Raw genomic sequence first — 24091 nt, 5'->3', positions numbered from 1 at the left:
CTTCCAAAGGAAGAATTGGGACAGAGATGGAGTGAAGCCAGAGTCTTAGGAGGCCCCAGAAGTCTCAACCAAAACCCAAGTATGGCAGTCAGAGGGCCTCATTGCCCAACACTGCACAAGTCAGAGCCCCAGGGAGTACTCTCAATGCCACCTCCACTGCCCAGCGCAGCTACCAGCAGACAGTAGAAGGGCAGGCCTCTGGGATCAGTGTTCCAGACCCACCTCCACCACTTGTTCTAGCCAGCCTCGGTGTCCTCAACTTTACCAAGGAATCCCAAGACGAGACTCAGAGAAAGACTATGACAACTCAATGAGAAAACCCTAGCAAAGTGACTTATTACTGCTGGATCTTTTCCAAGGGCTGTCCCTCAAGGTGGCCCTGACAGCTGCCAGACCCATCAACTGGTCCATATAGGTACTGACTGAGAACTTGAGAAAGGCAGCAGGCCTGGGGCGGGGTGTGTGCCTGTGCAGTGGTGTCCACAGCCTGGGATACACCACGCGGGCTCCTCCTCCCTCAATCCCCGCCCCGCCAGCCTGGGGCGGCGGAGCACGTGGCTCTAGCTTTGGGGAGCCATTTCGCTCCTGAAGCAGCAAAAAGGCTGCAGGTCCCAAACTTGTGCACACTGGAGAAACTCCACATCTCTGTGTGCACCTTGGCTGGCCACTCGGGGTCGGTAATAAGCAGATGCCCGGGCCCTGCCATCAGAGTTTCAGGCTTAGGCACTTTAACGTATCCAGGACGATTCCGCAACTGGTAGCCCGCAAATCCATCACCCTTGGTAAAGGATAGATCTGGGGCAACCCTGGTCCAAGCTTGCAAAGCGGCTTCTGTAGAAGGCTGAGGACCCTGGGCCATCTACCTGGCTGTGACCTGAGGCTTTCGGTTTCCGGCTGAAGGAAGGAGCGTGGGATGGGAAAGTTCGCATAGGAGCCGCACGTGCGGAGGGGAGCGGCCTTGCAAGGCCAAGGACACCCTCCTGTGCCGCGGACCTAAAAGGTCTTCCCACCTCGCCTGCCCTGCCCCTGCTGTATGAAGGGACCGAGCTTTGTGCTGGGAAAGCGTGGCGCGAGAGTGCCTACAAGTCCCACAATGCCGCCACAGCCGCGCGCGGAGAACTACAGCTCCCGCGAGGCCACGCGCGCAGAGGCCCGCCTACTCCAAGAGGGCTGCAGAGTCACGTCCAGGCCTCGCTAGTAAACAGCGCCCGGGCGCGGGCGGGCAAGCGAGCGACCCAGCGGCTGCCGATATGTCCTGGGCCGCGGCGCCACTGCCCGCCGCTCAGCCCCTCTGGGCCCGCCCATCCCCGCGGCCCCACACAAGCACGCCCCCACCCCGATGCAACTCCGCTCCCTGCAAACACGCACACCACCCGGCTCCCCCCCCCCCCCGTCCGGATCCGCGGCATGGCTGCATTGTAGCCGCCCTCGCCGAGGCTCCACGCGCGCCCGGGACCCCCCAGTTCCCTTGGAGGGGGGCCCTGAGAACACGAGGAAGCAGGGAAAGGAAGGAAGCAGCCTGGGGAAGCGGGGAGGAAGCGCGGGGGGGGGAAAGACACCAGCACCAAGCATGGCCGGGACTGCTGCAGAACCACGTGGGTCTGTTTGCAATTTACAAACGTCGCGACTCGCCCGCCTGCAGCGGACAAAAGTGGCTGGGGCCGCTCGGGGTCCCCATGTTTCTAGAGAGGAAGGTCCCCAGGCAGCTCGAGCCCACGGCGCGGGACTGCAGCCGCCCCGGCGGCTAAGAAAGGAGAGCAGGGTCGGCGGCGCGGGCCATGCGTGCGCACACGCGCGCCCGCCCGGGCGGGCTGGCCAGGGGCTGCAATGGTAGGAAGGGGTGGGGGTAGGAGGAGTACACACCTACAGAGTCCTCCTATCACTTCTTTCTCTGTTTTCCTGAAATGTTGCAAAGAGGGCACCTTCTGAGTGGGCACCATGAAATACTCCATAGCGATCGGCCCCCCTCCTCTGCACGAGCTGGGTCTCGCGGTCCGCCGGAGAATGCAAAATGGAAATCCGAATCAAAGGGCAGCGCCGGACGGAGGTGCAGAATCGGCCGGTCCCAGATGCTGGCGGCGGCGGCGGCGGCGGCGGCAGTGAGGGGAGGGAGGCGGGCGGGAGGGGCGGGAGGGAGGTCTCTCCGGCCTGCCTCCCCGGGCGTGTGTATGTGTGTGTGTGTGTTTGCAGCTGATCAGATGTCTGTTTCAAGGCGGGAAACAGCTGGTGAAAACTCAGCACTCCCCCGGCCTCCTTCCGCGGAGTAAGGAATTGCATGTAAACAAAGGACTATTTGCAGAGCCCCCCGGGCGGCGCAAGACCTAGGCGAGAGGGGCTCGGGCCCCGGGGGGCCGCCTGCAGCCAGAGTCTGCAGGCCTCCCCCACGGTGTAGGGGGCCCGGGGCTGCGGGCCGACTGGGGAACCTAAGCGTGAATAGAGCGAGCTGCGGCCCAGCTACATGCGCCACTATGGGTGATGAGGTCCATCAGCTGACAGGTTGGCAAGCATTGCGAAAAAAAAAAAAAAAAAAAAAAAAAGGCCAGCCTCTGCGAAGGAGCCAAGTCTCTGCCGCACGGGGTCCGACGGGGGCTGCCCAATGCAGGGTGTACGCTCCTCACGGCCGTGGGTCGCGGGTGGGGACGCGACTGGGTTCCGTTTGTAGCGGCAACGGGAAGGCTGCCGGGGATGCGTGCTTGGGCTTTCGCTTTTTCAAGATTGCAACTACACGGAGCGGAGCCGCTCTGGCACGCTCCCTCCGAGCCGACCCAGGGCCCCCTGGAAACTTGCGTCACAGCCACCTCTTCCCACTTGTAACTTGGGGCTGACTCCAGAGATCGGCCAGCCTCCTCCTTCCGTCCCTGCCCTGCTGGCTGCCCGGCCAGGGCTCCGGAGCCTAGGAATCCCGGAGTCAGGGAGGGGACCGCGAAGGCGAGCGAGTTGGGCACCTGGGATGCTGCGGCTGCCCTGGGGAAGCCCGAGGGGCGGGAAGCGAGGGCAGAACAGCGGCGACACCTTGGGGACAGGCTGCCAGCTCAGCCCAGAGATCTGATCGTTGCTGCCGGGCCCCTTCTATCTCCTCTCCCCCTACTTCCCCGCTTTGTGGGCCGAACACTGCAGCTTCACAGTCATAGCGAAGAACTTGCTCCTCCGCGAGGGTGCGCTCTCTACAGGGGGGTAATGGCATAGTGCCATCAGGGGGACACAGTAGCGGCGAGTTTGCGTCCTCCTCCCCCACCTTCCGGCCTCAGGCCCTTCCCTGGTTCAGGAAGCCCACGCCTGCCTTGGAATGTCCTCACTCCTGCCCACCGCCTTTCCCAATCCCATCCGCCTTCCAGGTTCCGCCCAAATCGCGCTTCCTAATTGAAATGCTCCTACTAGTAACAATTGTTACAGTTGTTATTATTAGCGTTATTATTATTACATATTGCCAACACTGTGTAGATGCCAGGCACTTTTGCATACATATTCTTCAATCCTCAAAACAACGTGTTAAGGCAGTTCCTCTGGGTACAGAACCCAGAATTCCTAGGAAGCTTAATTGAAAATGTAGCAATCCTTCCCCTCCCCACGCCCCTTATCGGGAATTGAACCCTGGGGTGCTTAACCACTGAGCCACATTCCCCAGTCCCTTAATTTTTTTTTTTCCCCCCTGAATTTAGAGACAGGGCCTCGCTAAAATGCTGAGGCTGACTTTGAACTCAAAATCATCCCACCTCAGCCTCCCAAACAGCTGAGATTACTGGCGTGCCGCAAATGTAGCATCCTTGAGCTCTACCCCATGGCTACTGAATGGGCTGGGTGCTGCTTGGAAAGCTCCCCGTGGAGCAGGATTTTCTGATGTATCACTCTCTCTTTACCATACCATTTTGCAGATTAGAAGACTAACATTCATGCCTTGTATAACCCACCAGACCTCCAAGACTGTGACTGGGATCTTGTTTTGTACTTAGATGTGCAAGGGTGCTCCCTCCTTTCATGTTAAATGTAGCCTTAAAGTCATCTCTAGATGTTTACCTGGTCCAGTTTTATCTCCCAGAGAACAGGGACTGTACTTTGGCCCTTTCTACCCCAAAGAGAATTCCAGAACCTCGCAGAGGGGACACAGGACTGCTTTTTTGTTCTGCTTGGGAGTCATTTCCAAGACCACACAGACACCTTGGAGTGTGTTGAAATAGCAAAACTTAGGAATCACCAAAAAAAAAAAAAAAAAAATCTGACATTCAAAAAAACAATCATGGGAGGGGAAGTGGGGGTGCCACGGATTGAACTCAAGGGCACTTGACCACTGAGCCACATCCTCAGTCATATTTTGCATTTTATTTAGACATAGGGTCTCACCAAGTTGCTTAGCACCTGGCTTTTGCTGAGGCTGGCTTTGAACTCTCAGTTCTCTTGCCTCAGCCTTCCAAGCCACTGGGATTACAGGCCTGTGCCAGGGGCCCAGCACCCCCCCCCTTTTTTTTTTAATTCAAAATCACCAGGTCGGGTGGTGCACATCTGTAATCCCAGAGACAGGAGGCTAAGGCAGGAGGACTGCAAGTTTGAGGTCAGTCTCATCAACTTAATGAGATTCTGTCTCAAAATATAAAATAAAACTGGGCATGGTGGTGCATGCCTGTAATCCCAGCAGTTTGGGAGGCTGAATCAGGAGGATTGCAAGTTCAAAGCCAGCCTCAGCAATTCAGTGAAGCCCTAAACCACTTATCAAAACCCTGCTTCAAAACAAAACTAAACAAAAAAGAGGGCTGGAGATGTTGCTCAGTGGTTAAGTGCCCCCTGGGTTCAATCTCCAGTACAAAAAAATAAAAAATAAAAAGAATTGGGGATGTAGCTCAGTGGTAGGACACCCCTGGTTTCAATCTTCAGTATAAATAAGTAAGTAAAATAAAAATCAAGGGTAAGGGTATGGCTCAATAGTAACCTAAGGGCTGGGGAGAGAGCTCAGTTGGTACCTTGCAGGCACAAGACCCTGGGTTCGATACCCAGTACTGCAAAAAAAAAAAAAAAGTAACCTAACATAAGGTCCTAGGTTTGATCCCCAGCACCACAAATAATACTTAAAAATAAAATTGAAAAATTGGGCCCAGCATGGTGGTGAATGCTTGTAGTCCTAGAGACTCATGAGCCTGAAATAGAACGATATCGATTTTGAGGCAACTTAGTAAGAACCTTAGCAACTTAGGAGAGACCTTGTCTCAGAAAATAAAAATGACTGGGGATGGGGTATGGCTCAGTGGTAAAGTGCCTCGGTTCAATCCCTGGTACCAAAAAAATTAATTGAAATTTAAAAATCACTGTCTAGGGCTGGGATTGTGGTTCAGTGGTAGAGCACTCACCTAGCATGCATGAGGCCCTGGGTTCAATCCTCAGCACCACATAAAAATAAAATAAAGGTTTTGTGTCCATCTGCAACTAAAAAATATATTTAAAAAAAAATTTTTTAAATCACTGCCCAAAATTTATGATGGACAAAATGTCCACATTTTAATGGCAGGCTCAGTATTATGATTTTCCCTTTTCCTTCAGGCTTCAATACAGTCTAGCGTAGCACTGGAGTATAGCCTTTCTTAAAATTATGATAGTTTGGGTTGGGGATATAGCTCAGTGGGAGAGCACTTGTCTAACATGCACAAAGTCCTGGGTTTGATCCCTACACTACCACCAAAAAAAAAAAATTGTTCATTGAAATTTTTTTGCTTTCATTGTGATTCTTGCTGGGCACAGTGGTGCATACCTGTAATCGCAGCAGCTCGGGAAGCTGAAGCAAGAGGATTGTGACTTCAAAGTCAACCTGAGTAACTTAGCAAGGCCCTAAGCAATTCAGTGAGACCCTCTCTATAAATAAAATACATAAAAGGACTGGGGATGTGGCTCAGTGGTTAAGCACCCCTGGGTTCAATCCCTGGTACCAAAAATAAATAAATAATGAAAAAATAATTTTGATTCTTTAAAGTATTGCATTAAAAGTTGTTTCTCTTGCCAGGCACAGTGGCACATACCTGTAATCCCAGCAGCTCAGGAGCCTGAGGCAGGAAGATCCCAAGTTCAAAGCCAAACTCAGCAACTTAGCAAGGCCCTAAGGACTTAATGAAACCCTATCTCAAAATTAAAAAAAAAAAAAAAAAAAAAAAAAAACAGTTGTTAAATTCCCTTGTGTTCAATCCCTGGTACCAGAAAAAAAAAAAAAATTGTTTATCTTGATTACTAAGTTTTGGCTACCTGCTTGTATTTTGTCCCCCAATTGAGTGCCCCACTGGTCTACCAAGAGTCTTGCTATATGACAGGCCCCTCTTCTACTTCTTCTGTGAAGTGGTTCACAATGACCAGAGCAACAGGGTCAGGGCTACCCACCAACTTCCCCACATTCCCTCTGGGTCTGAACATGGATATCATTTGCGAACCCTGCAGATCAAGGTGGGAAACGTTTGCCCAACCTTAGAGAATTCCTGCCCTTGCTGCTTCTCCCTGCCTTAACAAGTGACAAATACGGTTGTTATTAAGGCAGAGGTCAAAGCAGACAAACTGCCCTCAAAGAGCTCACAGCCTTCTTGTGGTGACAGGGAATGTGCTGAGGAAATGACCACATTCGGGGGGACATATACAATACAGGACCACATGACTATATACTAAGCAATTTCTCTAGTGCCTGGAATGAATGACAGCTGGAATAAGCACATCTGTCCCTTGTTATTTCTTCTATAGAAGTGCTTTGACTGAGCTTAGTTCCCAGTGGGCACACTATCACTCACAATGGCTTCACCATTTCTACTAAGACCCTCTCTTTCATTGGTGTGCCCAGCCTAGTGCCCTCCCATGCCTCAGAGGTAAAAATCCAAACACTCCTCATCTTGTACAGCCCAAACTGAAATTCCATCACTGGACACCATTCCTCCACCCTAACTCCCTAACTCGATCCCATCACTTGTCCCTTTCTCCAGCAGTAACATGAGGAGTCCCCAAATTCTACTCCTGTGAGACTCTGTACTTCCCTCAATCAAATCCCCTTCCCAACTCCTAAAATCATTGTCTGGTCCACTCTGAGTAGTCAAAGCTACTCAGGAGGCTGAAGTCAGAGGATTGTTCAAGGCCAGCCTGGGAAACACAGCAAGACCTTGTCTCAACAAAAGGTGGGGGAGGGCTGAGGGTGTAACTCTTGGTTGAGTGCTGGCATAGCACCTATGTTTGAGACCCTGTGTTTGAGCCCCAGAACCCAAACCAAAAACTTCCAAATTTATTATCTAGCTAAATCAAGGTGTTAGCAGGGCTGCATTCCCCCAGAAGGTTCTAGAAGGTGTTTTCCTGCCTTTTCCCACCATCCTCCATCTTTAAGGTACAACCTTTCCACCTCTGCTTCTGTCCTCATGTCTCTAAGCCTCACCTCTTGCCTTCTTGTGATGTCCTTGAGCCCACCAAGATACCCAGAATAACCTCCCAATCTCAAAGTCTTTCGTTGCATCTTCAAAGTCCCCTTTGCCGTGAGAGATAACTTACCCACATATCTTGAAGATTAGGGTGAACATCTGAGGGGGCCTTATTCTGTCCGCCACACCATCCTTTTTCTTCTCTTTGTTTCTTTTTGGGAGGGTTTCTGTTTTCTGTCTTTCTTTTTTTGGAACTACTTTTTAGTTTGTAGACCATGGTTAGCATATGCCCTAGCCATTTCACTATGATGTAAATATTCAAAGGAAGGAAAATGAACTGAAACAGATCATTGTATGCCCATGTTCACAGCAGCATCACTGACCAGTAGCCAAAAGGTAAAACATGGGGCTGGGGTGGTGGCTCAGTGGTAGAGCACTTGCTTAGCATGTGTGAGGCACTGGGTTTGATTCTCAGCACTGCATATAAATAAAATAAAAATAAAGGTCCACTGCCAACTAAAAAAATATTTTACAAAAAGCTACAATGTGGATGAACTTTGAAAACATTATGTTAAGTAGGGGCAGGAGACAGAAAAGGTCATATGTCCTATGATTCTGTTTCTAAGAACTGTCTAGAACAGGCACACCCATGGAGGTGGAAAGTAGACTAGTGGTGCCCGGGGGTGAGGGACTGGAGGATAAGGGGTGAATGCCAATGGGCATAGGGTTTATGTTTGGGTGATGAAAGTGTTCTAAAATTGGTGACAATTGCACGACTCTGTGAATATACTAGAAACCACTGAATTGTATAACTTAAATGGGTGAATTATATAGCATGTGAATTATACCTAATAAAACTATTTTGGGTGAGGTTTTTTTTTTTTTTTTCCACTAGTGTGGATCAAACCCTTGGCCTTGCACATGCTAAGCACATGCTCTACCACTAAGCTATACCCCCAGGCTCAGAGCTGCTATTTAAAAACAGAAGACCAGGGGGCCCCAGAAAGCACGGGCATCTCCAAGAGAAGTAGGTTCAGGGCTTCTTTCCTCCACCACAGCTGGACCTTCCACCTGGCCTGGGGTCCTGGCTTTGTTCCAGCACCCTTCTCAGCCAGATACCGCCCTTCTCCTAGGCTTGTTGGGAGCTGCTGATTGAGAAATGTGGAATCAAGAACTGTAGCCACAGGGAGCGCTGTCAGCAAGGGGGCTGCTGCCGACTGTATCTGTGTAGTGCTAGGGATCCATCCAGGACTTTGCACATGCTAGGCAAGCACTCCTCTACTGTGCCACACCCCCAGCCTGGTTGCAGATTTTGACCTACAAACAGCACTCACGAGGGGATAGATTTTTCTCATTTCTAAACTTTTGTCCTATGTCTAGAATACTGTTCTTCTCTTTGGACAGATGATGTATTAGGTTCCTATTGCTATATAATAGATTTTACAAACTTAGCGCCTTAGAACAATGTCCACGCTTCCATGAATGGGCATTTCTGGGTGCCACTAACACTTTGTTTATGGGCACAAAAGGAACTCCATATTTTCATATGTCACAAAATATTTGCTTGATTTTGGGATTTGGTGGTGGTTGTTATTTTGTGATAGTGAGCACTGAACCCATGGATTCTTTACCACTGAGTTATATCCCCAACCCTTTTTGAGACAAGGTCTCACTAAGTTGCCAAGGCTGGTCTTAAACCTGGATCCTCCTGCCTCAGTCTCCCAAGTTCCTGGGATTACAGCCATGACCCATCACACCCAGCTTATTCATTTGCTTTTTTAGTCTCTCACAGTTCAGAAGACCAGGCACAGATTTTGCAGGCTGAAATTGAGGTGTCCACTAGGGCTACTATCACATCCAGGGCTTGGGCTCCTCCAAGCTCACTAGTTGTCTGTAGAACTTGGTTCATTCTGGTCGTAGGACTGAGGTATCAATTGTTAGCTCCTATTCCAGGTCCCTGCCCTGTGGTCCCCTCCATCTGAGTGGCATCCCTCATTGAAAGCCTTCTCTCTCTTTTTTTTGAGATGGCATTTTGCTATGTTGCCTAAGCTGGTCTTGAACTCCTGGGCTCAAGCCATCTTTCCACTTCAACCTCACAATTACCTGGTACTACAGGTGCATGCCATCGGGCCTGGCTCAAGCCTTAATAGCTTCAGCTCTCTGGTTTCCTCTTCTGCAAGCAGCTGGAGAAAGGTTGATGTGATTAGGTCAAGTCCACTGGGTAATCTTTCTGTCCCAAGATCACCTCTGCCAGGTAAAAGAGCTAAGTGACAGGAATGATGTATATTCACAGGAAAGGATTTTATATATACACACACACACACACACACACACACGCACACATATATATTCGACTGGAAAGGATTATACCAGAATGAGGATCACTGGAGATCACAGAGAACTGTACTACCAAAGATTGGGGGGTGGGACATGAGAAGGATTAGAGCAAGTTAAGACTTTCTGAGCACATACAGAGAACTAGAAATGGAATCTATATCCCCAAACTTAATTTGGGACTTTTTCTGGTATACACATGTTCCAGGAGCAGTGTGATGGACCAGCTGGCTTTTCTCCTGGCATGCTGTGGTGCCTGTGGGAAATGAGAGTCTGCTGGGAGCCAGGCAGGGGTGAAGGGTGGACAGATACTAGAGGCTACCAACAGGATGAGACCCACAGAAGCAAAAAGTCCCTGCCTGGGGAAGGAGCTTGAGTGTTCCCAGTAAGGCAGAATGAGGGCGGGGGTCACAGAACTCACTGATGTTTGGAGCTAGGTCCAATATCTCTGATGCGCTGGTCCCCTCTCCTATCTTGTGCTCAGGGTGAGCTCTGGACCAACTAGACTGGAATCCCCAAACACTAGGGGGCACTCAGCACACATACGCTGCTCTGTGAGCAAGCAGTAGCTAAACAGAGTTGGGGAAATCAAGGCAGTACTGAGGTGGAGGGTCTGGCTGGCCTCTTCTCCATGCCCCGAAAGCCCTGCAGATCTAGGGGGTGCCTAGCTTGTCTAAGGGGCCTTGAAGAGCCTGACCTCTGGATGCCCATCTCCTTCACCTGCCCCAACTAATTCACTTCGGTCATAAGCAAGCCACTGAAAATGGGTTATTCAAATGGGGGGAGTCCATCCTTGTCCCCTACCCCCTGCCTCCACCGTGGTGGGCTCCTGTCCTTGTCTCCCTCTTCCCTCCATCAGCACACCCTGCTGATCCTTTTCAACATTTAGCTCCTCCTCTTCCTCCCACCTCAGCGTGGTTAAGGATTTTCCCCAGAGGGAAGAAGCATCTCTCTGCTTCTCAGTGTGTTGCAGGAGGAACCCAGTGCCTGGACTATGTTGATTGCGCAGTCCCCTTTTATAAACACTCAATTGGTAGCTGAGCACATCAACTATTTCTTTTTCAGACAGAAATGGCTGTCTAACTGCTTCCTAAATTGATTCTCTGTAAGGCAGTAAGGGCAGTTATAATGATTCAATCAGGTAGACCAGCTGCCAGAGGCATGTGGGCATGGAAGACCCTCCAAGAATTACCAGTGAAAATTGAGCCAGAACAGAGAGGCACCTGCTGCCCAGGGGGGCCCTCCCACCAGGAGCAAAGGAAGCTGGGAGGACAGAGCCTCAAGTATCTAGTTATTCTTATAAAGGAATAACCAGCCAAGGGACTGAGGGAGTGTGGCTGGAGAGGGTCAGGTTAGAGGAGGCTCAGGAGGAACCAGGAGGGAGGGTTTGAGGTTCAAGAGAAAGGTAGGGAGCAGAGGGAGACTGGAGAGGACTAGGAAGTGCCCTCTCCAGTGTTGGGGTGTCGGGTTGGGGGGTCAGCTAGCTGATCTCCACTGAGTGGACAAAGGTGGGTGAGAGACAGCAGTGCTAAGTCCCTTTTTTTCCCCCTTTATAATATTTTTTTCTGGTGCTAGGGATTGAATGCAGAGCTTTGGGCATGCTAGGCAGGTGCTCTACCACTGAGTTGCTCCCCAGCCCAAGTCCTTTTTATTATATTATATATATATATTTATTTATTTATTTTCTACTGGAACCAAGTCCCTTTTTATTTATTTACTTTTTTGCTGGGGATTGAACCCAGGACCTTGTGCTCACGAGGCAAACACTCTACCAACTGAGCTATATCCCCAATTCCCTTTTTAGATTGGAAAAGAAAGGGCTGGAACTGCTGGAAGCAGTGGTGCATTCCTGTAATCCCAATGACTTCAGAAGCTGAGGCAGGAGAACTGTAAGTTCGAGGCCAGTCTCAACAATTTAGTGAGAAACTGTCTCAAAATAAACTAAAAGGACCTGGGAATGTAGCTCCCTTCCAGGGGGCCGCAGAGCACCCCTGGTTCAATCACTAGCACCACCAAAAAATAAATAAAACAAAATATAGAAAAATATACAGCTGGACTGCTCTAGTAGCAAAACAGACCCGGAGGGCTGCAAGGTGAAAGCAGCAGCCAGGGAAAGGGGGGATGCTCTCCCTGGGAAGGGGTAGCCTCAGCGTGTGCGCTGGGAGACGCATGCACATATGGACAGCAGCATCCACACGCCTGCTGCTGCAACGGCTGCTCCTGAGGCCTTACTTCATCCTCACTACACACTTCAAGTGCTGTCTTTGAACTCCAGGGACTTGCCTACTATCATCATGGCTGATCAATGCCAGGGCCCAGGTCTTTCAGGCTCCTTCCAGATACTCCTGTGAGCTACCCTGGAGAGAGGCTTCCACACTGACTTTTGAATTAAAATGAGCTCACCTGGCCCTGGTGACCCAGTCCTGGCCAAGTAAGCTGGGTGCCAGATGTGAGTCCTGCTGGGGGCAGTGCGGGATAGGGAGGGAGAATGATGGCCAGGCATAAAATGACAAGGTCAAGTACAAGGTGATATACAATCTAAGCTCTGCCGCCCAGCTGCCAGAACCCAGCGCCTCAAAAGAAGAACAATTTGTAGGGATCAGGGAACCCTTTGGCTTCAAGTTCCGGCAGACGGGCAGGAAGGAGGAAAGTTAAGCACCGTAGTGGGGGGGGGGGGGAAAGGAACTGGTCTTAGGATGGCTCTGTGCCCCCCAAGCCTCCCATGCCTTGTGCCCTGTAGCCCATTCTCGACTGTGCTGCTGCTGCTGCTACCAGCACTTGGGGGGTTAACATCTGTCTGGTGCAGCAGCCTGGGCAGTAGCAGCAGCAGCACGGTGCTGCCAGTAACTCAGAAGCTGAAATGTGAGAAGCAGAACACCAGGGGCAGGGCTGGGAAAGGCTGAGCGAGCAGCATGAGGAGAGAGGGTTTCCCTGGCAGGAGCCAGAGCAGGCTGCCTGGACCTCCTCTCCTTGGCTCGGCTCCCTGCCGTGTGACTGCCCCTCCTGTCTCAGGCTGGGAGCTGTGGAACCCACTCAGGGTGGTGCGTGGTCATCATCCAAACCCTTCAGCCACCAGGCAGCAAGGTCCTAACCTCAACTTCCCCCACCTCACCCAGAACTGACCATGGGAAGTCTCCCAGGCAACCCAGCCTCCTGGGACTCAGAGTCAGCAAGAAATGCAAGGACCATAGACATACAGCAAGGGCCAACTAGAGATGTGAGGTGCTGGGCCATGAGCCATCCTCTTAGTCAATCCCAAGCCATCATGTTAGGAGGTATTATTATTGTGACCCCCAGTACATAGATGAGCAAGCAGAGGCTCAGAAGGCTGCACTGCCAGAAAATGAGACAGCTGATTTGAACCCGGGCTCGTCTCTAGCTAGACTCACACCCACCATGCCAGGAGGAAAGGTGGAAGAAGCTCATTACCAGGTCAGCACAGGTCCGTGAGCCAAACCCAAAGAAAGCAAGAAATGAAACAGCCCTGGGACCCAAAGGAAGAGGTCCACAACAAACAAAAGGGCCAGCAGCTTCTGGGACTGCTATCCCTTGAGGGGGTCAGGCTAAGGCTACGAACAGCACCCCAAGGAAGCAAAGGAAAAGCCTGGGTCCCAGGTCTGGGGATGGGGATTCCGCAGCAGTAGCAGAGATAGCCTTAATCCCCTGCAGCGCATCCTCTGGGGCCACAGACCACTGCGGGGTGCTCACCTGGACAGGTCATGGGGATTTCTGAAGTCTGACGTTCGCACAGCCCTGTTGGAAGAGTCAGCGACATTTAGGTAGAAGAGCACCTTGCAAGGCAGTGCAAACAATAACCATGACAGCCATGCCAAGCCAACCTGAGCCTGGCCTTGCCTCAGCTCTCAGAGCCTCAGTTTCCCTGACTGAGGAGAGGAGACGATGCCAGTACCCACCCTGCAGTTTCTGTGAAGAGGAAGTGAGGTCTTTGTCAGAGAGCCCTTAAAGGGTAAAGAAGGGGGGGGGCCCACAGGTGGGAGAGCGCATGCCCAGCAGGTGCTAGGCCCTCAGTTCCATCCCCGCAGGACAGGGAAAAAAACAAAACAACAACAACAAACAAACAAACAAACAAGAAACACCAGAAGTCTTAACATTAAAAACCTACATCCATACAAAAACTCGTACATACACATTCATAGCCAGGGTGTTCCTAACAGCCAAAGGTGGAAGCAACCCTAACGTCCACCGATGGCTGACAGAGATACAATGGGATATTATTCAGAGTTAAAAGAAATAAGGAGGAGTCTGCAGCAAGCACCTGTAATTCCAGCTACTCAGAAGACTGAGGCAGGATGATCACAGGTTTGAGGCCAGCCTGGGAAACTTAGAAAGCCCCGATCTCAAAATAAGAAACAAAAAGGGCTAGGGACATAGCTCTGTGGCAGAGCACTCCTGGGTTCCATCCCCAGTATCTTTTTTAAAAAATGTAGCTATCCTTAGCTTCAGGGAATAAGTCACATAACAGAAAAGACCAGGTGAACACATTTAAAAAACATTTGAGCAGAGTGTAATAGCACTGTAATCCCAGTGACTCTGGAGGCTGAGACAGAAGGATAACAAATTCAAAACCAGCCTCAGCAACTTAGCAAGGCCCTGAGCAAAACAGAAAATAATAAGGGCTGGGGAGGGCTAGGGTTGTAACTCAGTGGTAGAGCACTTGCTTAGCATGTGTAAGTCACTGGGTTCAATCCTCAGCATCACATAAAAATAAATAAATAAAATAAAGGTATTGTGTCCATCTACAACTAAAAATATTTTTTTTTAAAAAGGGGATGGGTGGGTGGGGATGTGACTCAGTGGTTAAGTGGCTTGAGGTTTGATTCCTGACCACAAAAAAGAAAAACAAAATTTATTTATTCATTTGTTTGTTTATTTGTTTTTTATTTTTATTTTTTAAGAAGCCAGGTATGGTAGCTCATGTCTGTAATCCAATTGATTCAGGAAGCTGAGACAGGATTGAGGCCAGCCTGGGCAATTTAATGAGACCCTGTCTCAAAGAACAAAAAGGGCTGGGGATATAGCTCACAGGTAGAATGCCTCTGTGTTCAATTCCCAATCCCATACACACAGAAAGGAAGGAAGGAAGAAGGGAGGAGGGAGGGGGGAGGGAGGAGGGAGGAAGAAAGGAAGAAAGAGAGGGAGGGAGGAAGGGAGAAAGAAAGGAAGGAAGAGAGGGAGGGAGGAAGGAAGAGAGGGAGGGAGGGAGGGAGGGAGGAAGGAAGAGAGGGAGGGAGGGAGGGAGGGAGGAAGAGAGGGAGGGAGGGAGGGAGGGAGGAAGAGAGGGAGGGAGGGAGGGAGGGAGGGAGGGAGGGAGGAAGGAAGAGAGGGAGGGAGGGAGGAAGGAAGGAAGAGAGGGAGGGAGGAAGAGAGGGAGGGAGGGAGGAAGGAAGGAAGAGAGGGAGGGAGGAAGGAAGAGAGGGAGGGAGGGAGGGAGGAAGGAAGGAAGGGAGGGAGGAAGGAAGAGAGGGAGGGAGGGAGGGAGGGAAGGAGGAAAGGGACACCCAAGAAAGGTATGAGTACTGAGAACCTGGCAAAGCCAAGGTGTGTTGCAAGAGTGTTCTGTGCCTGCAGGACATAGTCAGTGACCAGATGGCTGTGCAATCACACAGGAGCCACTAACCATCATGCTGACACGCTGGACCCAAGACCAGTCATGAAGATGAAGATTACCAGGGGTTTGAAAGGCCAGTCCAGAGAAGCTTTCTTGGAGGAGGTGGGTTGGAACTGAGATTGGGAGGACCTGGTGGAGCTGGGAATAGGTCAGCACCACAAGCCTGGGGCAGCTTAGAGGTGTGACAGCGAGCAGAGCTGGCAGCACAGAGGTCCCTGAGCCACGGACGGCACGCTGGTTCTAGCACTCTGCCCCAAGTTCCAACAGGCGTTTGCTCCGATGGCTCACCAACAGCAGCAAAAGCTCAGAGGAGGCCTGCCCTCCACCTGCCAGGAACTCCTGAAGCCCAAGCCCTGGAGCAGCCACAGCTTCCAGGGTTCCAGGACGGAGAACAGAGATGTCCTGTAAGAGTGATCCAGGAACCCTCCAATGTCAAATGGCCAGACATCTTCCTGATGTAGCAGGGGAGGCTCAGGGACAGCAGCTCCTAAGCTGAGGTCTCCAGGACGCCTCCTCCAGCCACTAGCAGGCTGAAGGTGCGGGAGGTGCTCCAGAAGCAGGCCCCACAGCTGGTGCACACACGCTGGGACTGGACTGTGTTCCTCTCCTTACTCCCTCTCTTTGCCCCCAGCTTCCATCATCTCCCCTGCATTGCCCCCAACCCCCTGGGGGGGGACATCGAACAATGCGGAACACCTCAGGGATCAGACACTGGCACAGGCCACGCACACCCTCCTTGCAGATCATGCAGAACCTACACATCAGTAAGACAAAGGAACTGCATGGTAGTTATCACTGTCTGTATGCCAAGGGATTTTCATGCATTGTCCTTTTCAATCCTTAAAGGAATCCGAGATTTCATAGATGAAGAATATGAGCTTCAGAGAGCTTAAGGCAGAGACTTAACCAAAGGTACACCCTGATAGGTACAATCCCATAAAGCCAGGTGCAGTGAAGTGCCTGGTACAAGTCCCAGGAACCAGTCCCACGCAGGCTGCTGGCAGAGTTACAGTGTTGTTCCTCTGAGGTTCCCTACTCCCACATTCTCCATACAACTCTAAGGGATGAGTTCCTGACCCACACCCATCCAATCAGCTGCGTGGTGATCCCTTCAGGAATAAGCTGGTACCAAACTCTGGTCAAGGAGAGACAAACTTAGGATCTTGCTGGAACTCATGGGAGAAGTAGGCTGGAAAGTCACAGGCCTATGATGTCAGGGTCTCCTCTCAGGAGGTGCTGGTAAAGGGAATGCAGAGGATATTTGGCTGAAAGATGCAAGCAAGCCAGTATCAGTATCCCAGGACACTGCTAAGTCCCAGATCCAGCTAGCCGTTGGCCCTTGCAGTTACAGGATCTGCTAAGTAACTCTTTGAACCCAGGTCTGACTACTGAGCTCCCCTGCTCCTTTCCCGGGTCATCCCAGTAGAGGCTAAGGTAGCTCAAGAGCTGGGTCAAGGCTAGAACTGGGGCCGTGCCTCTCTCCCAGGCCCTGGAGGGAGTAATAGATCCTCTCAGGCCCCTCTTAAAGCCATTCCATCTTTCCATTTGACCTTCAAAGTTGGCATCTGCTTGCAGGAATCCGTCTCTCTTCTCCTGGAATTCAGCCTCCAGATGTCAGATCCAAGGCAGCGGCAGCAGCGGCACATGGCTCCCCTCAGAGTGAATCAGCCACATTCCAAAGGTGCAAACACAGACGCCACGCCCGCCCGAGGCAGCCTGGGGCTGCAGACTTCCTCCCCAGGCCTGGCAGCCCAGCAACCCCTCCCCTCTTGCCACTTCCCAGCCAGACCAGGCTTTGGGCTTCCTTTCCAGAGACATTCTACTGGCACTGGAACACAGAGAGAACGCTGCTGGGGCCAGAGACACTGGGCCTATAGGCTGCTTCTCCAACACCAACCACTGGCCCTGGCCTGGACGAATGTGCTCACAGCTGTTGTCCATATATATGGGTTCATTCATTCAGCAGGTATTTATTGAGCACCTACCACATGGGGAACACGATACAAAGAAGCCCAACCTCATGGAGCTCAGTGGAGCAAGAGAGTCATGCAAAACCAAGGCCACAGACAGAAAAGAATTCCAAGTGTGGGAAAGGGAAGAAACGGGGCTGACAGATGACAAAGTGACAAAGAGAGGGTTATGGGTGGTGAGACATGTCTTGGGGACACACCATGTGAGTCGAGGCCTGAAAATAAAAAGAAACCTCCTCCTTCTGTCACTTCCTGGTGATCCTTTCAGGAGCAATATAACCCCAAGGTACTGCCTCTGGCACTCAGCAAGTTCTTTGGGTTAGTTTGTGGGTTTTTTTTTTTTTTTTTTTGTACCAGAGCTTGAACTTGAACCCAGGGGTGCTTAACCACTAGTTATATCCCCAATTCTTTTTTATTTATTTTGAGACAGGGTCTCACTGAGTTGCTTAGGGCCTAAGTTGCTGAGGCTGGTCTCAAACTTGTGATCCTCCTGCCTCAGCCTCCCAGGTCACTGGAATAATTCAGACTTTGATTATGCCACAGATTACAGTTCCATGGTTTTCAGCATATTCACAATGTCATGCATCTATCACCACAATCAATTTTGGAACATTTCATCATGCAAAAAAGAAACCCTGCTTAGAGTCACTCCCTAATCCCTGCCCCACCAGCTCCAGGCAGCCCCTAATTTATTTTCTGTCTCTATAGATTTTCCTATTCCAGACATTACATATAAAAAGAATCACACAGGGCTGGGGTTGTGACTCCATGGTAGAGTACTTGCCTAGCATGTGTGAGGCACTGGGTTTGAGTCTCAGCACCGCATATAAATAAACGAATAAAAGTAAAGGTTCATCAACAACTATATATATATAGTTTATATATATATACAAACACACACACATATATATATTATATATATATACACACACACACACATATATTAAAAAAAAAATCACACAATACCTGGTTCCTTGTGCCTGGCTTCTTTCCTTCAGCATGTAACATGAATCAGTGCTTCATTTCTTTTTATGGCTGAATAATATTCCATTGTGTGCATAGACCATGATTTGTTTATCTATTCATCAGTTGATAGACATTTGAGTTGTTTCCGTTTTTTGACTATTAGGAATAATGCTGCAATAGGCATTTCCATACACGTTTTGGTGTGGACATATATTTTCATTCCCACTTAGGAGTAGAACTGCTGGGTCATATGGTAACTAGGCTTAAACTTTTTTTCCCCCCAGTACTGGGAATTGAACCCAGGGCTTTATGCATACTAAGCAAGTCTTCAACCACCGAGTGACACCCCTAGCCCCTATGCTTACCTTTTGAGGGCCTGTCAGAGGGTTTCAAAGTGGCTCACCAAATCCTCCCTGCAGTGTGTGAGGGTTGTGATCCCTCCACGTCCTTTACAACTTGTTAGTTTGTTTTTGCAGTACTGGGGATTGAGCCCTGGGCTTTTGCACATGCAAACGCTCTACGACTATGCTACATCCCCAGTCTTTTTTAAAAATTATTTTATTTTGAGGAAGATTGCCGCTAAGTTGCTAGATTGGCCTTGAACTTGCCATCCTCCTGCCTCAGCCTCTTGATAGCTGGGCTAACAGGCATTTATCACTATACCCAGAAATACTTACTTGTTTTTGTTTGGTACTGGGGATTGAACTCAGGGACACTTTACTATTGAGTGCATACCCATCCACCCACCCTTTTTATTTTTTAATTTTAAGATAGGGTCTCACTCACTAAGTGCTGAGGATGGCCTCAAATTTGCAGTCCTCCTGCCTTGGCTTCCTGAATTGCTGGGATTTCAGGCATGTGCCACAATGCCTGGCAACACTTGTTTTTCGTTTAGTTTTTATTATAGCCATTCTCATGGGTGTGAGTAGCATTCACTGAGGTTTTGGTTTGCAATTTGCATCTGTAACCACAGTGCTGAAGCCAGTGTCCATGGAGGAAACTCTCCGATTTTTTGGCCTCAGCAACACTATTCAAACCTTTTTCTTCTGAGGTTCTCTTCATTCCAAACCCAAACTGGGTGAACTGTGGATAATGGAGGGGAACTTGATGAGTCAGGACAAGAGGGTGAGTGCTGCTAGAGAGCCTGACATGGCCTCAGAGGGTGACCCAAGGCCCAGGAAAACATGGTGGCTTCTTCCAGGTGACCCACCTGCTCTCAAACTGGCCTGTGTGTCAAGGTGCCCACACTGTCCCCTTTGCTGAGGACCACAGTGCCTCCAATTGGGTTCTGCTGTGATCCAGCTCCTCCTTTGCAAGGGTCAAGCTCAAATCTGGTCTGATGCTGCTGCCAATGTCTGCTGCCTGAAGGCCTTCATGTAAAAGGAGCAGTGGGGAAACCGGAGGGTTCCCTGCTGTGTCCCCAGGAGCTGACGGAGGAAGAGGGACCTTTGACAAGTTTCTGCACAACTCTTCCTCTCTAACCCCCATTAAATGTCAGCGACATGAGGGCAGGGCTTCATCTGTTCATTCACTGCTGCATCACCAGGGAACAAGCAGGCCATAGATATCGGCTGAACAAATGCATAAACAGAATGTAAGAGAACCAGGACTGGGAATGTAGCTCAGTGGTAAAGCACTCGCTTAGCATGCATGAAGCCCAGTACTACAGAAGAAAAAGAGGGTGGGGAGAGACAACCAAGAAGGATGTAAGATGGGGTTAGACGCTCAGGTGGTGGAGTGAAACACCTTGGACCTGAAACCTACCTCTGTGACGTTAAAGCCGTGTGCTCTTGGTGAAGCACTTGGTGTCCCTGAGCCTCCCTCTTGTCATCTGCCAAAGAGTTCTGATAGTGATGATCTACCCAAAGAGAGATTTTGAGGATTAAATGCAATAATGCACATCAAGCAATATTTTGTGCCAACTTTCAGAAACCAGGTCATGTAATGTCGTCGTGTTGGTCCTCATAATACCCTTCTGAAATAGGACCAACTGTGGTGTCAGAGACCAGAAACCTAAACTCAGGCCTGGGGTGTGGTTCAGAGGTAGAGCACTTGCCTATGGCGCTCAGGGCCTTGGCTTCCAAAAGAAACAAACACATCAGGGCTCAAGGAATCTGTCCTAAGGCTGGTAGGGGTAAAACCTGGAACTGAACCAAACCCCTGACACTGGACAGGAGCTTTGGTCCAGTGCTGTGAGGACACTAACAGGTGTAGGAAAACCAGGCAGGTAGGTGACAGCCAGGATAATCCAGAGGGGGACACACTCTTCAGCCCACGCCCCTAGATGCAGTGTCTGGCCCACTGTGGGGCCCCATCAAAGTGAGAAGGCCACAGCAGCTTTCTGAGACCCCTAGAGAAGGAATGGTTTGAGGTGTTCTGAGGTGGGAGCTGAGCCTGCCTGGAGGGTGGGGGTGGATGGCATAGAGACCCTGAGACTAGAGGGCTCCATCACATTACCCAGTGGACAGCAGGACTCAGGTGCTGGGACAAAGATGACAAAATACATGTAACTTTATCAGGGAAAAAAAAGAAAAAAACACATAAGTCAGAAGTTTCTGGCAGTGAAGCCTGGCTCCTCAGCTGGGCTCCTTGATCGGGGTACTTTTTCCTTTTCCACCTGTACAGTCTCAGCAAGGACAGGGAAGAACCCAGATCCCTGGGTCTTTGAAGGGTGACAGGTGATCCAGATTTCTGTTGAATCTGAGTCTATCTGGAAGTGCTCCAGAGGACTAGCCCAGGGGAGAAGTCAATCCAGTCCCTAAAAATGCAGGCCCAGTGATGGAGGAAAAGTTTCAAGTCAAGGAGGTCCCTGGATACCAGGGATACCTGATTTCAAGGGGCACCTGCAGAGGAGGTGCTGCAACCTAAAGGAAAAGTCAGTTGCTCTGGGGCCTCTGGTGAGAGGAGGTCACGGTGTGAAAGGGACAGTAAGGGACAGTTTAGGACAGAGCACAAGAGGAAGAAAGCCAGCATGCAGTTCAGCAGTGAGTGGGTGACCTGGGGTGGCCTACTCTTTTGAGAAACTTGGCAGGGGAGGGCTGGAGACAGGGCCATGGCTTGAGACATTTATTTTAGACAGAGGAGAAGCTCTGGCTGATGACAGTGCTCTGCAGAGACTGGAATGCGTTTAAATTCGGTCATGGAAAACAATTATACACACCAGGCTCCCAGCTGCCAGAAGGCTCCGGAAGGGGTTTCTCTTGGCTGCCTGGCTGGGAGGTCCAGGACAATGGTTTTGAAGGTTTATTCAGAGGACCACATGCACTGTAATCACTTGGGGAACTTGTTAAAGACACAGATCCCTGGGTCCTGCTCTGGACTTTCACCATGCCCTGTCCAAGGACCCACGGGGGCTCCAAGTCTCAGAATGTTGTCAGAGAGGTCGGGGCTCCTGAGAAGGGGACAGACAGCTCAGTGCTCAACAATACCCAGAGCTACTGTTCCCCTCATTTCATTCCATCCTCCTCCCTCCTGGTCCCATGACTCACATGCACGGCCTTGGGTCTCTCTGTGTCCTCTTGGGGATTCCTCTACCTCTCCCCCAGCATGCCACAACTCACCACACATCTGGAGAGTGCTACAGCTCTAGCTGCCCCTTCAGCTCAAGGTCAGGGCGTACAGAGAGGTCTCAGGTACCCAGGTGGAGTCAGGTGCTCAACACACCCAGCTTTAAGACCAAACACCAGTTGGGCATGGTGTCACACATCTATAATCCCATCTACTGGTTCCAGCTACACCTGTGCCCCCTGAGAAGGGAGTGGCTGACCCATCTCAGACACAAAGGCCTGGGAACAAAGTCCAGGTATTGTGGACAAGAAGAGCAGAAAGTGTCTGTCCCCTTTGGTCACTGCTCCCCATCTGCCATCCCTACAACCCCCCATCATGTGTGTGTGTGTGAAGAGGTCTCTAAGTAAGGGACCCACAAAGTTTGTGTTCCAGTGTCAAACAGTTTGGGCTTGAATTCCATCCCTCCTACTTCATAGCTGTGTGCTCTTCAGAGAACCGTATAACTTCTCTGAGCCTCCTTCTCAAATGAGCCTGATAATGGGTTCCATTTTGGTTCTGTCCCATCAGTACCTCAGACTTACTGGTGATCTGAGGCAAGGGCTCATGTAACAGCCCAGTTCCCCCCAAAGAGGACAGGATCCTGCTCCTGACCCAGCCATGTTTTACATCAGAGCCTAAAGACCAGGATGGGGAGCTGCACCAGGCTGGGGAAGGGGTGAATTCTAGAAGACTCACCATTCCTATCCCCTTTAGTGACCTCAGAGGTACAGACCAGCCTTCAAGGAAAGAAAGCACTTCTTCCTCCCCTCCTGCTGTAGAGAAGCCAGAAGAGCCATCAGCACAGTGGCAGAGCTCAGATTGGCCACTCTGAGGCCCTTCCACACTCAGGACAGCAGAAGTCAGTGGGTTTTGTGTGTTTTCATCTCTCCAGACCTGGAGGATGACTGGGTGATTCTGCCTGATATGCAGCTGCAGGTGGCAGATGCAGCCTGCCAAGATGACACTGCCTTTGTTACTACTTCAGGTATCAGGATATTAGCTGTACCAGGTTCCCTGACCCATACCCTCTTCCTGGCTCCCACCCTTCCACTCTCTCCCCAGTCACTTGTACCTGATCCAGACCCTGGAGAGGTGACAAGCGCTTTCTCAGGCAACAAAAGCATCTCAAGGGAGAACAGACTTGGCAAAGGCTCTGCATGCCCTTGTTCTATGCACTGATTTTCAGAGTGTGCATTATAGCAGGCCAGCTCTGAGGCTAGCAGAAGCAAAAAAGGCCCTGCCAGTCCATTCTTCACCTCTGGAGGTCAGTCTTGACCCCTTCCCCAGCACTTTGGGAGGAAAGGGAGGCCTGTGTGGAGGACCCGTCCTGGTCAAGGTCGCCCCACCCCGGTCTCCTAGGCGTTTCTGGCAATGACGTCAGTTTTGGGTTCCGAAGCAGGTCTGGCCACTTCCAAGCTGTGTGACCTTGGGCATGTTATTTAACCTCCCTGAGTCTGATTTCCTCCCAGATAATGGTAGTGCCTACCTCCCACCATCTCTAGGATGAAGTGAAAAAGATATACAATGCACCCAGCATGTTGCCTGGCACCTGCTCAAAACCGTAGGCCATCGTCATCATTACTCCATCCTCTTATTCTCAATCTCCACTTCTGCCATACCAGCAGGTTTCAAAGCACTGCTGTTCTGACTCCCTAGACCTGGAATGCTCTTTCTGGAAAGTTCTCGTTACTTAGTTCCCCGTAAGGCTCGCTCCGTTGCTCCGTTCGTCTTGATTCTTTCTCAGTGACCCCGCTCCACTGCTTACATCCTTGCTTTGGCCCTTGTCTGACAGCCTACATGTTTTACTTATTAGTCTCGCAGGTGGCCCCTAGTGCCTGGAACGCACGCTCCCTAAGGACAGGTCTGTACCACTTTTCACTCGTGAATTCACCAGCACCGGGATGAATGAATGACCGCGCAGACGTGCTTGGTAGCCTAGCCCCGCGGGGCTGGAAGCCGAGAAACCCGGGTAGCTCAGTGACAAAGCGGGACCACACCTGCGCGGGGCTGCGGGCGTCTCCCGCCAGGCGCCTCCAACGCGCGCCCGCGAGGTCACGTCCGGGGCGCGCCGGCCGGAAGGAGGCCCCGCGCGGGGCGGGACGGGCGGGGCGTCAGGACGAGACCGCGCCCCCAGAGCCCGCAGAGAGGGCGGAGCTACCCTGGCCGAGGCCTTCTTGCACTTCCGCTCCCCAGTCGGCTCATTCATATTCATAAGGTGGTTTGAGGGGCGGAGCCATGCTAATTGGCGGCGCCCCGCCCCCGAGCCTGGGATCCCGCCCCGGCGG

At 50.9% G+C, this 24091-nt stretch overlaps 1 protein-coding gene and 1 non-coding gene across 4 annotated transcripts in view; both read right to left on the bottom strand.

Moving 5' to 3' along the window:
* The window catches only part of Tfap4 (transcription factor AP-4), a 39564-nt gene that overhangs the window by 9662 nt on the left and 5811 nt on the right, over positions 1-24091 (bottom strand). Inside the window, exon 1 of one of the 3 annotated variants that reach the window (XM_047533222.1) lies at positions 1864-2418. The exons of the other annotated variants lie outside the window; for them this stretch is intronic. Coding sequence (XP_047389178.1) covers positions 1864-1952 — 89 coding nt within the window. The 5' untranslated portion in view covers positions 1953-2418. Of the gene's footprint in view, positions 1-1863; positions 2419-24091 lie in introns of those variants that run through there. 3 annotated transcript variants of the gene reach the window in all.
* On the bottom strand, positions 11413-11480 carry Trnat-cgu (transfer RNA threonine (anticodon CGU)). The gene has a single exon. It is a non-coding gene; the product is annotated as a tRNA-Thr (tRNA).

The sequence above is a fragment of the Sciurus carolinensis genome, chromosome 18 (assembly GCF_902686445.1).
Source record: "Sciurus carolinensis chromosome 18, mSciCar1.2, whole genome shotgun sequence".
Lineage (NCBI taxonomy): Eukaryota > Metazoa > Chordata > Mammalia > Rodentia > Sciuridae > Sciurus > Sciurus carolinensis.
This window is presented reverse-complemented; position numbering and strand designations above follow the sequence as displayed.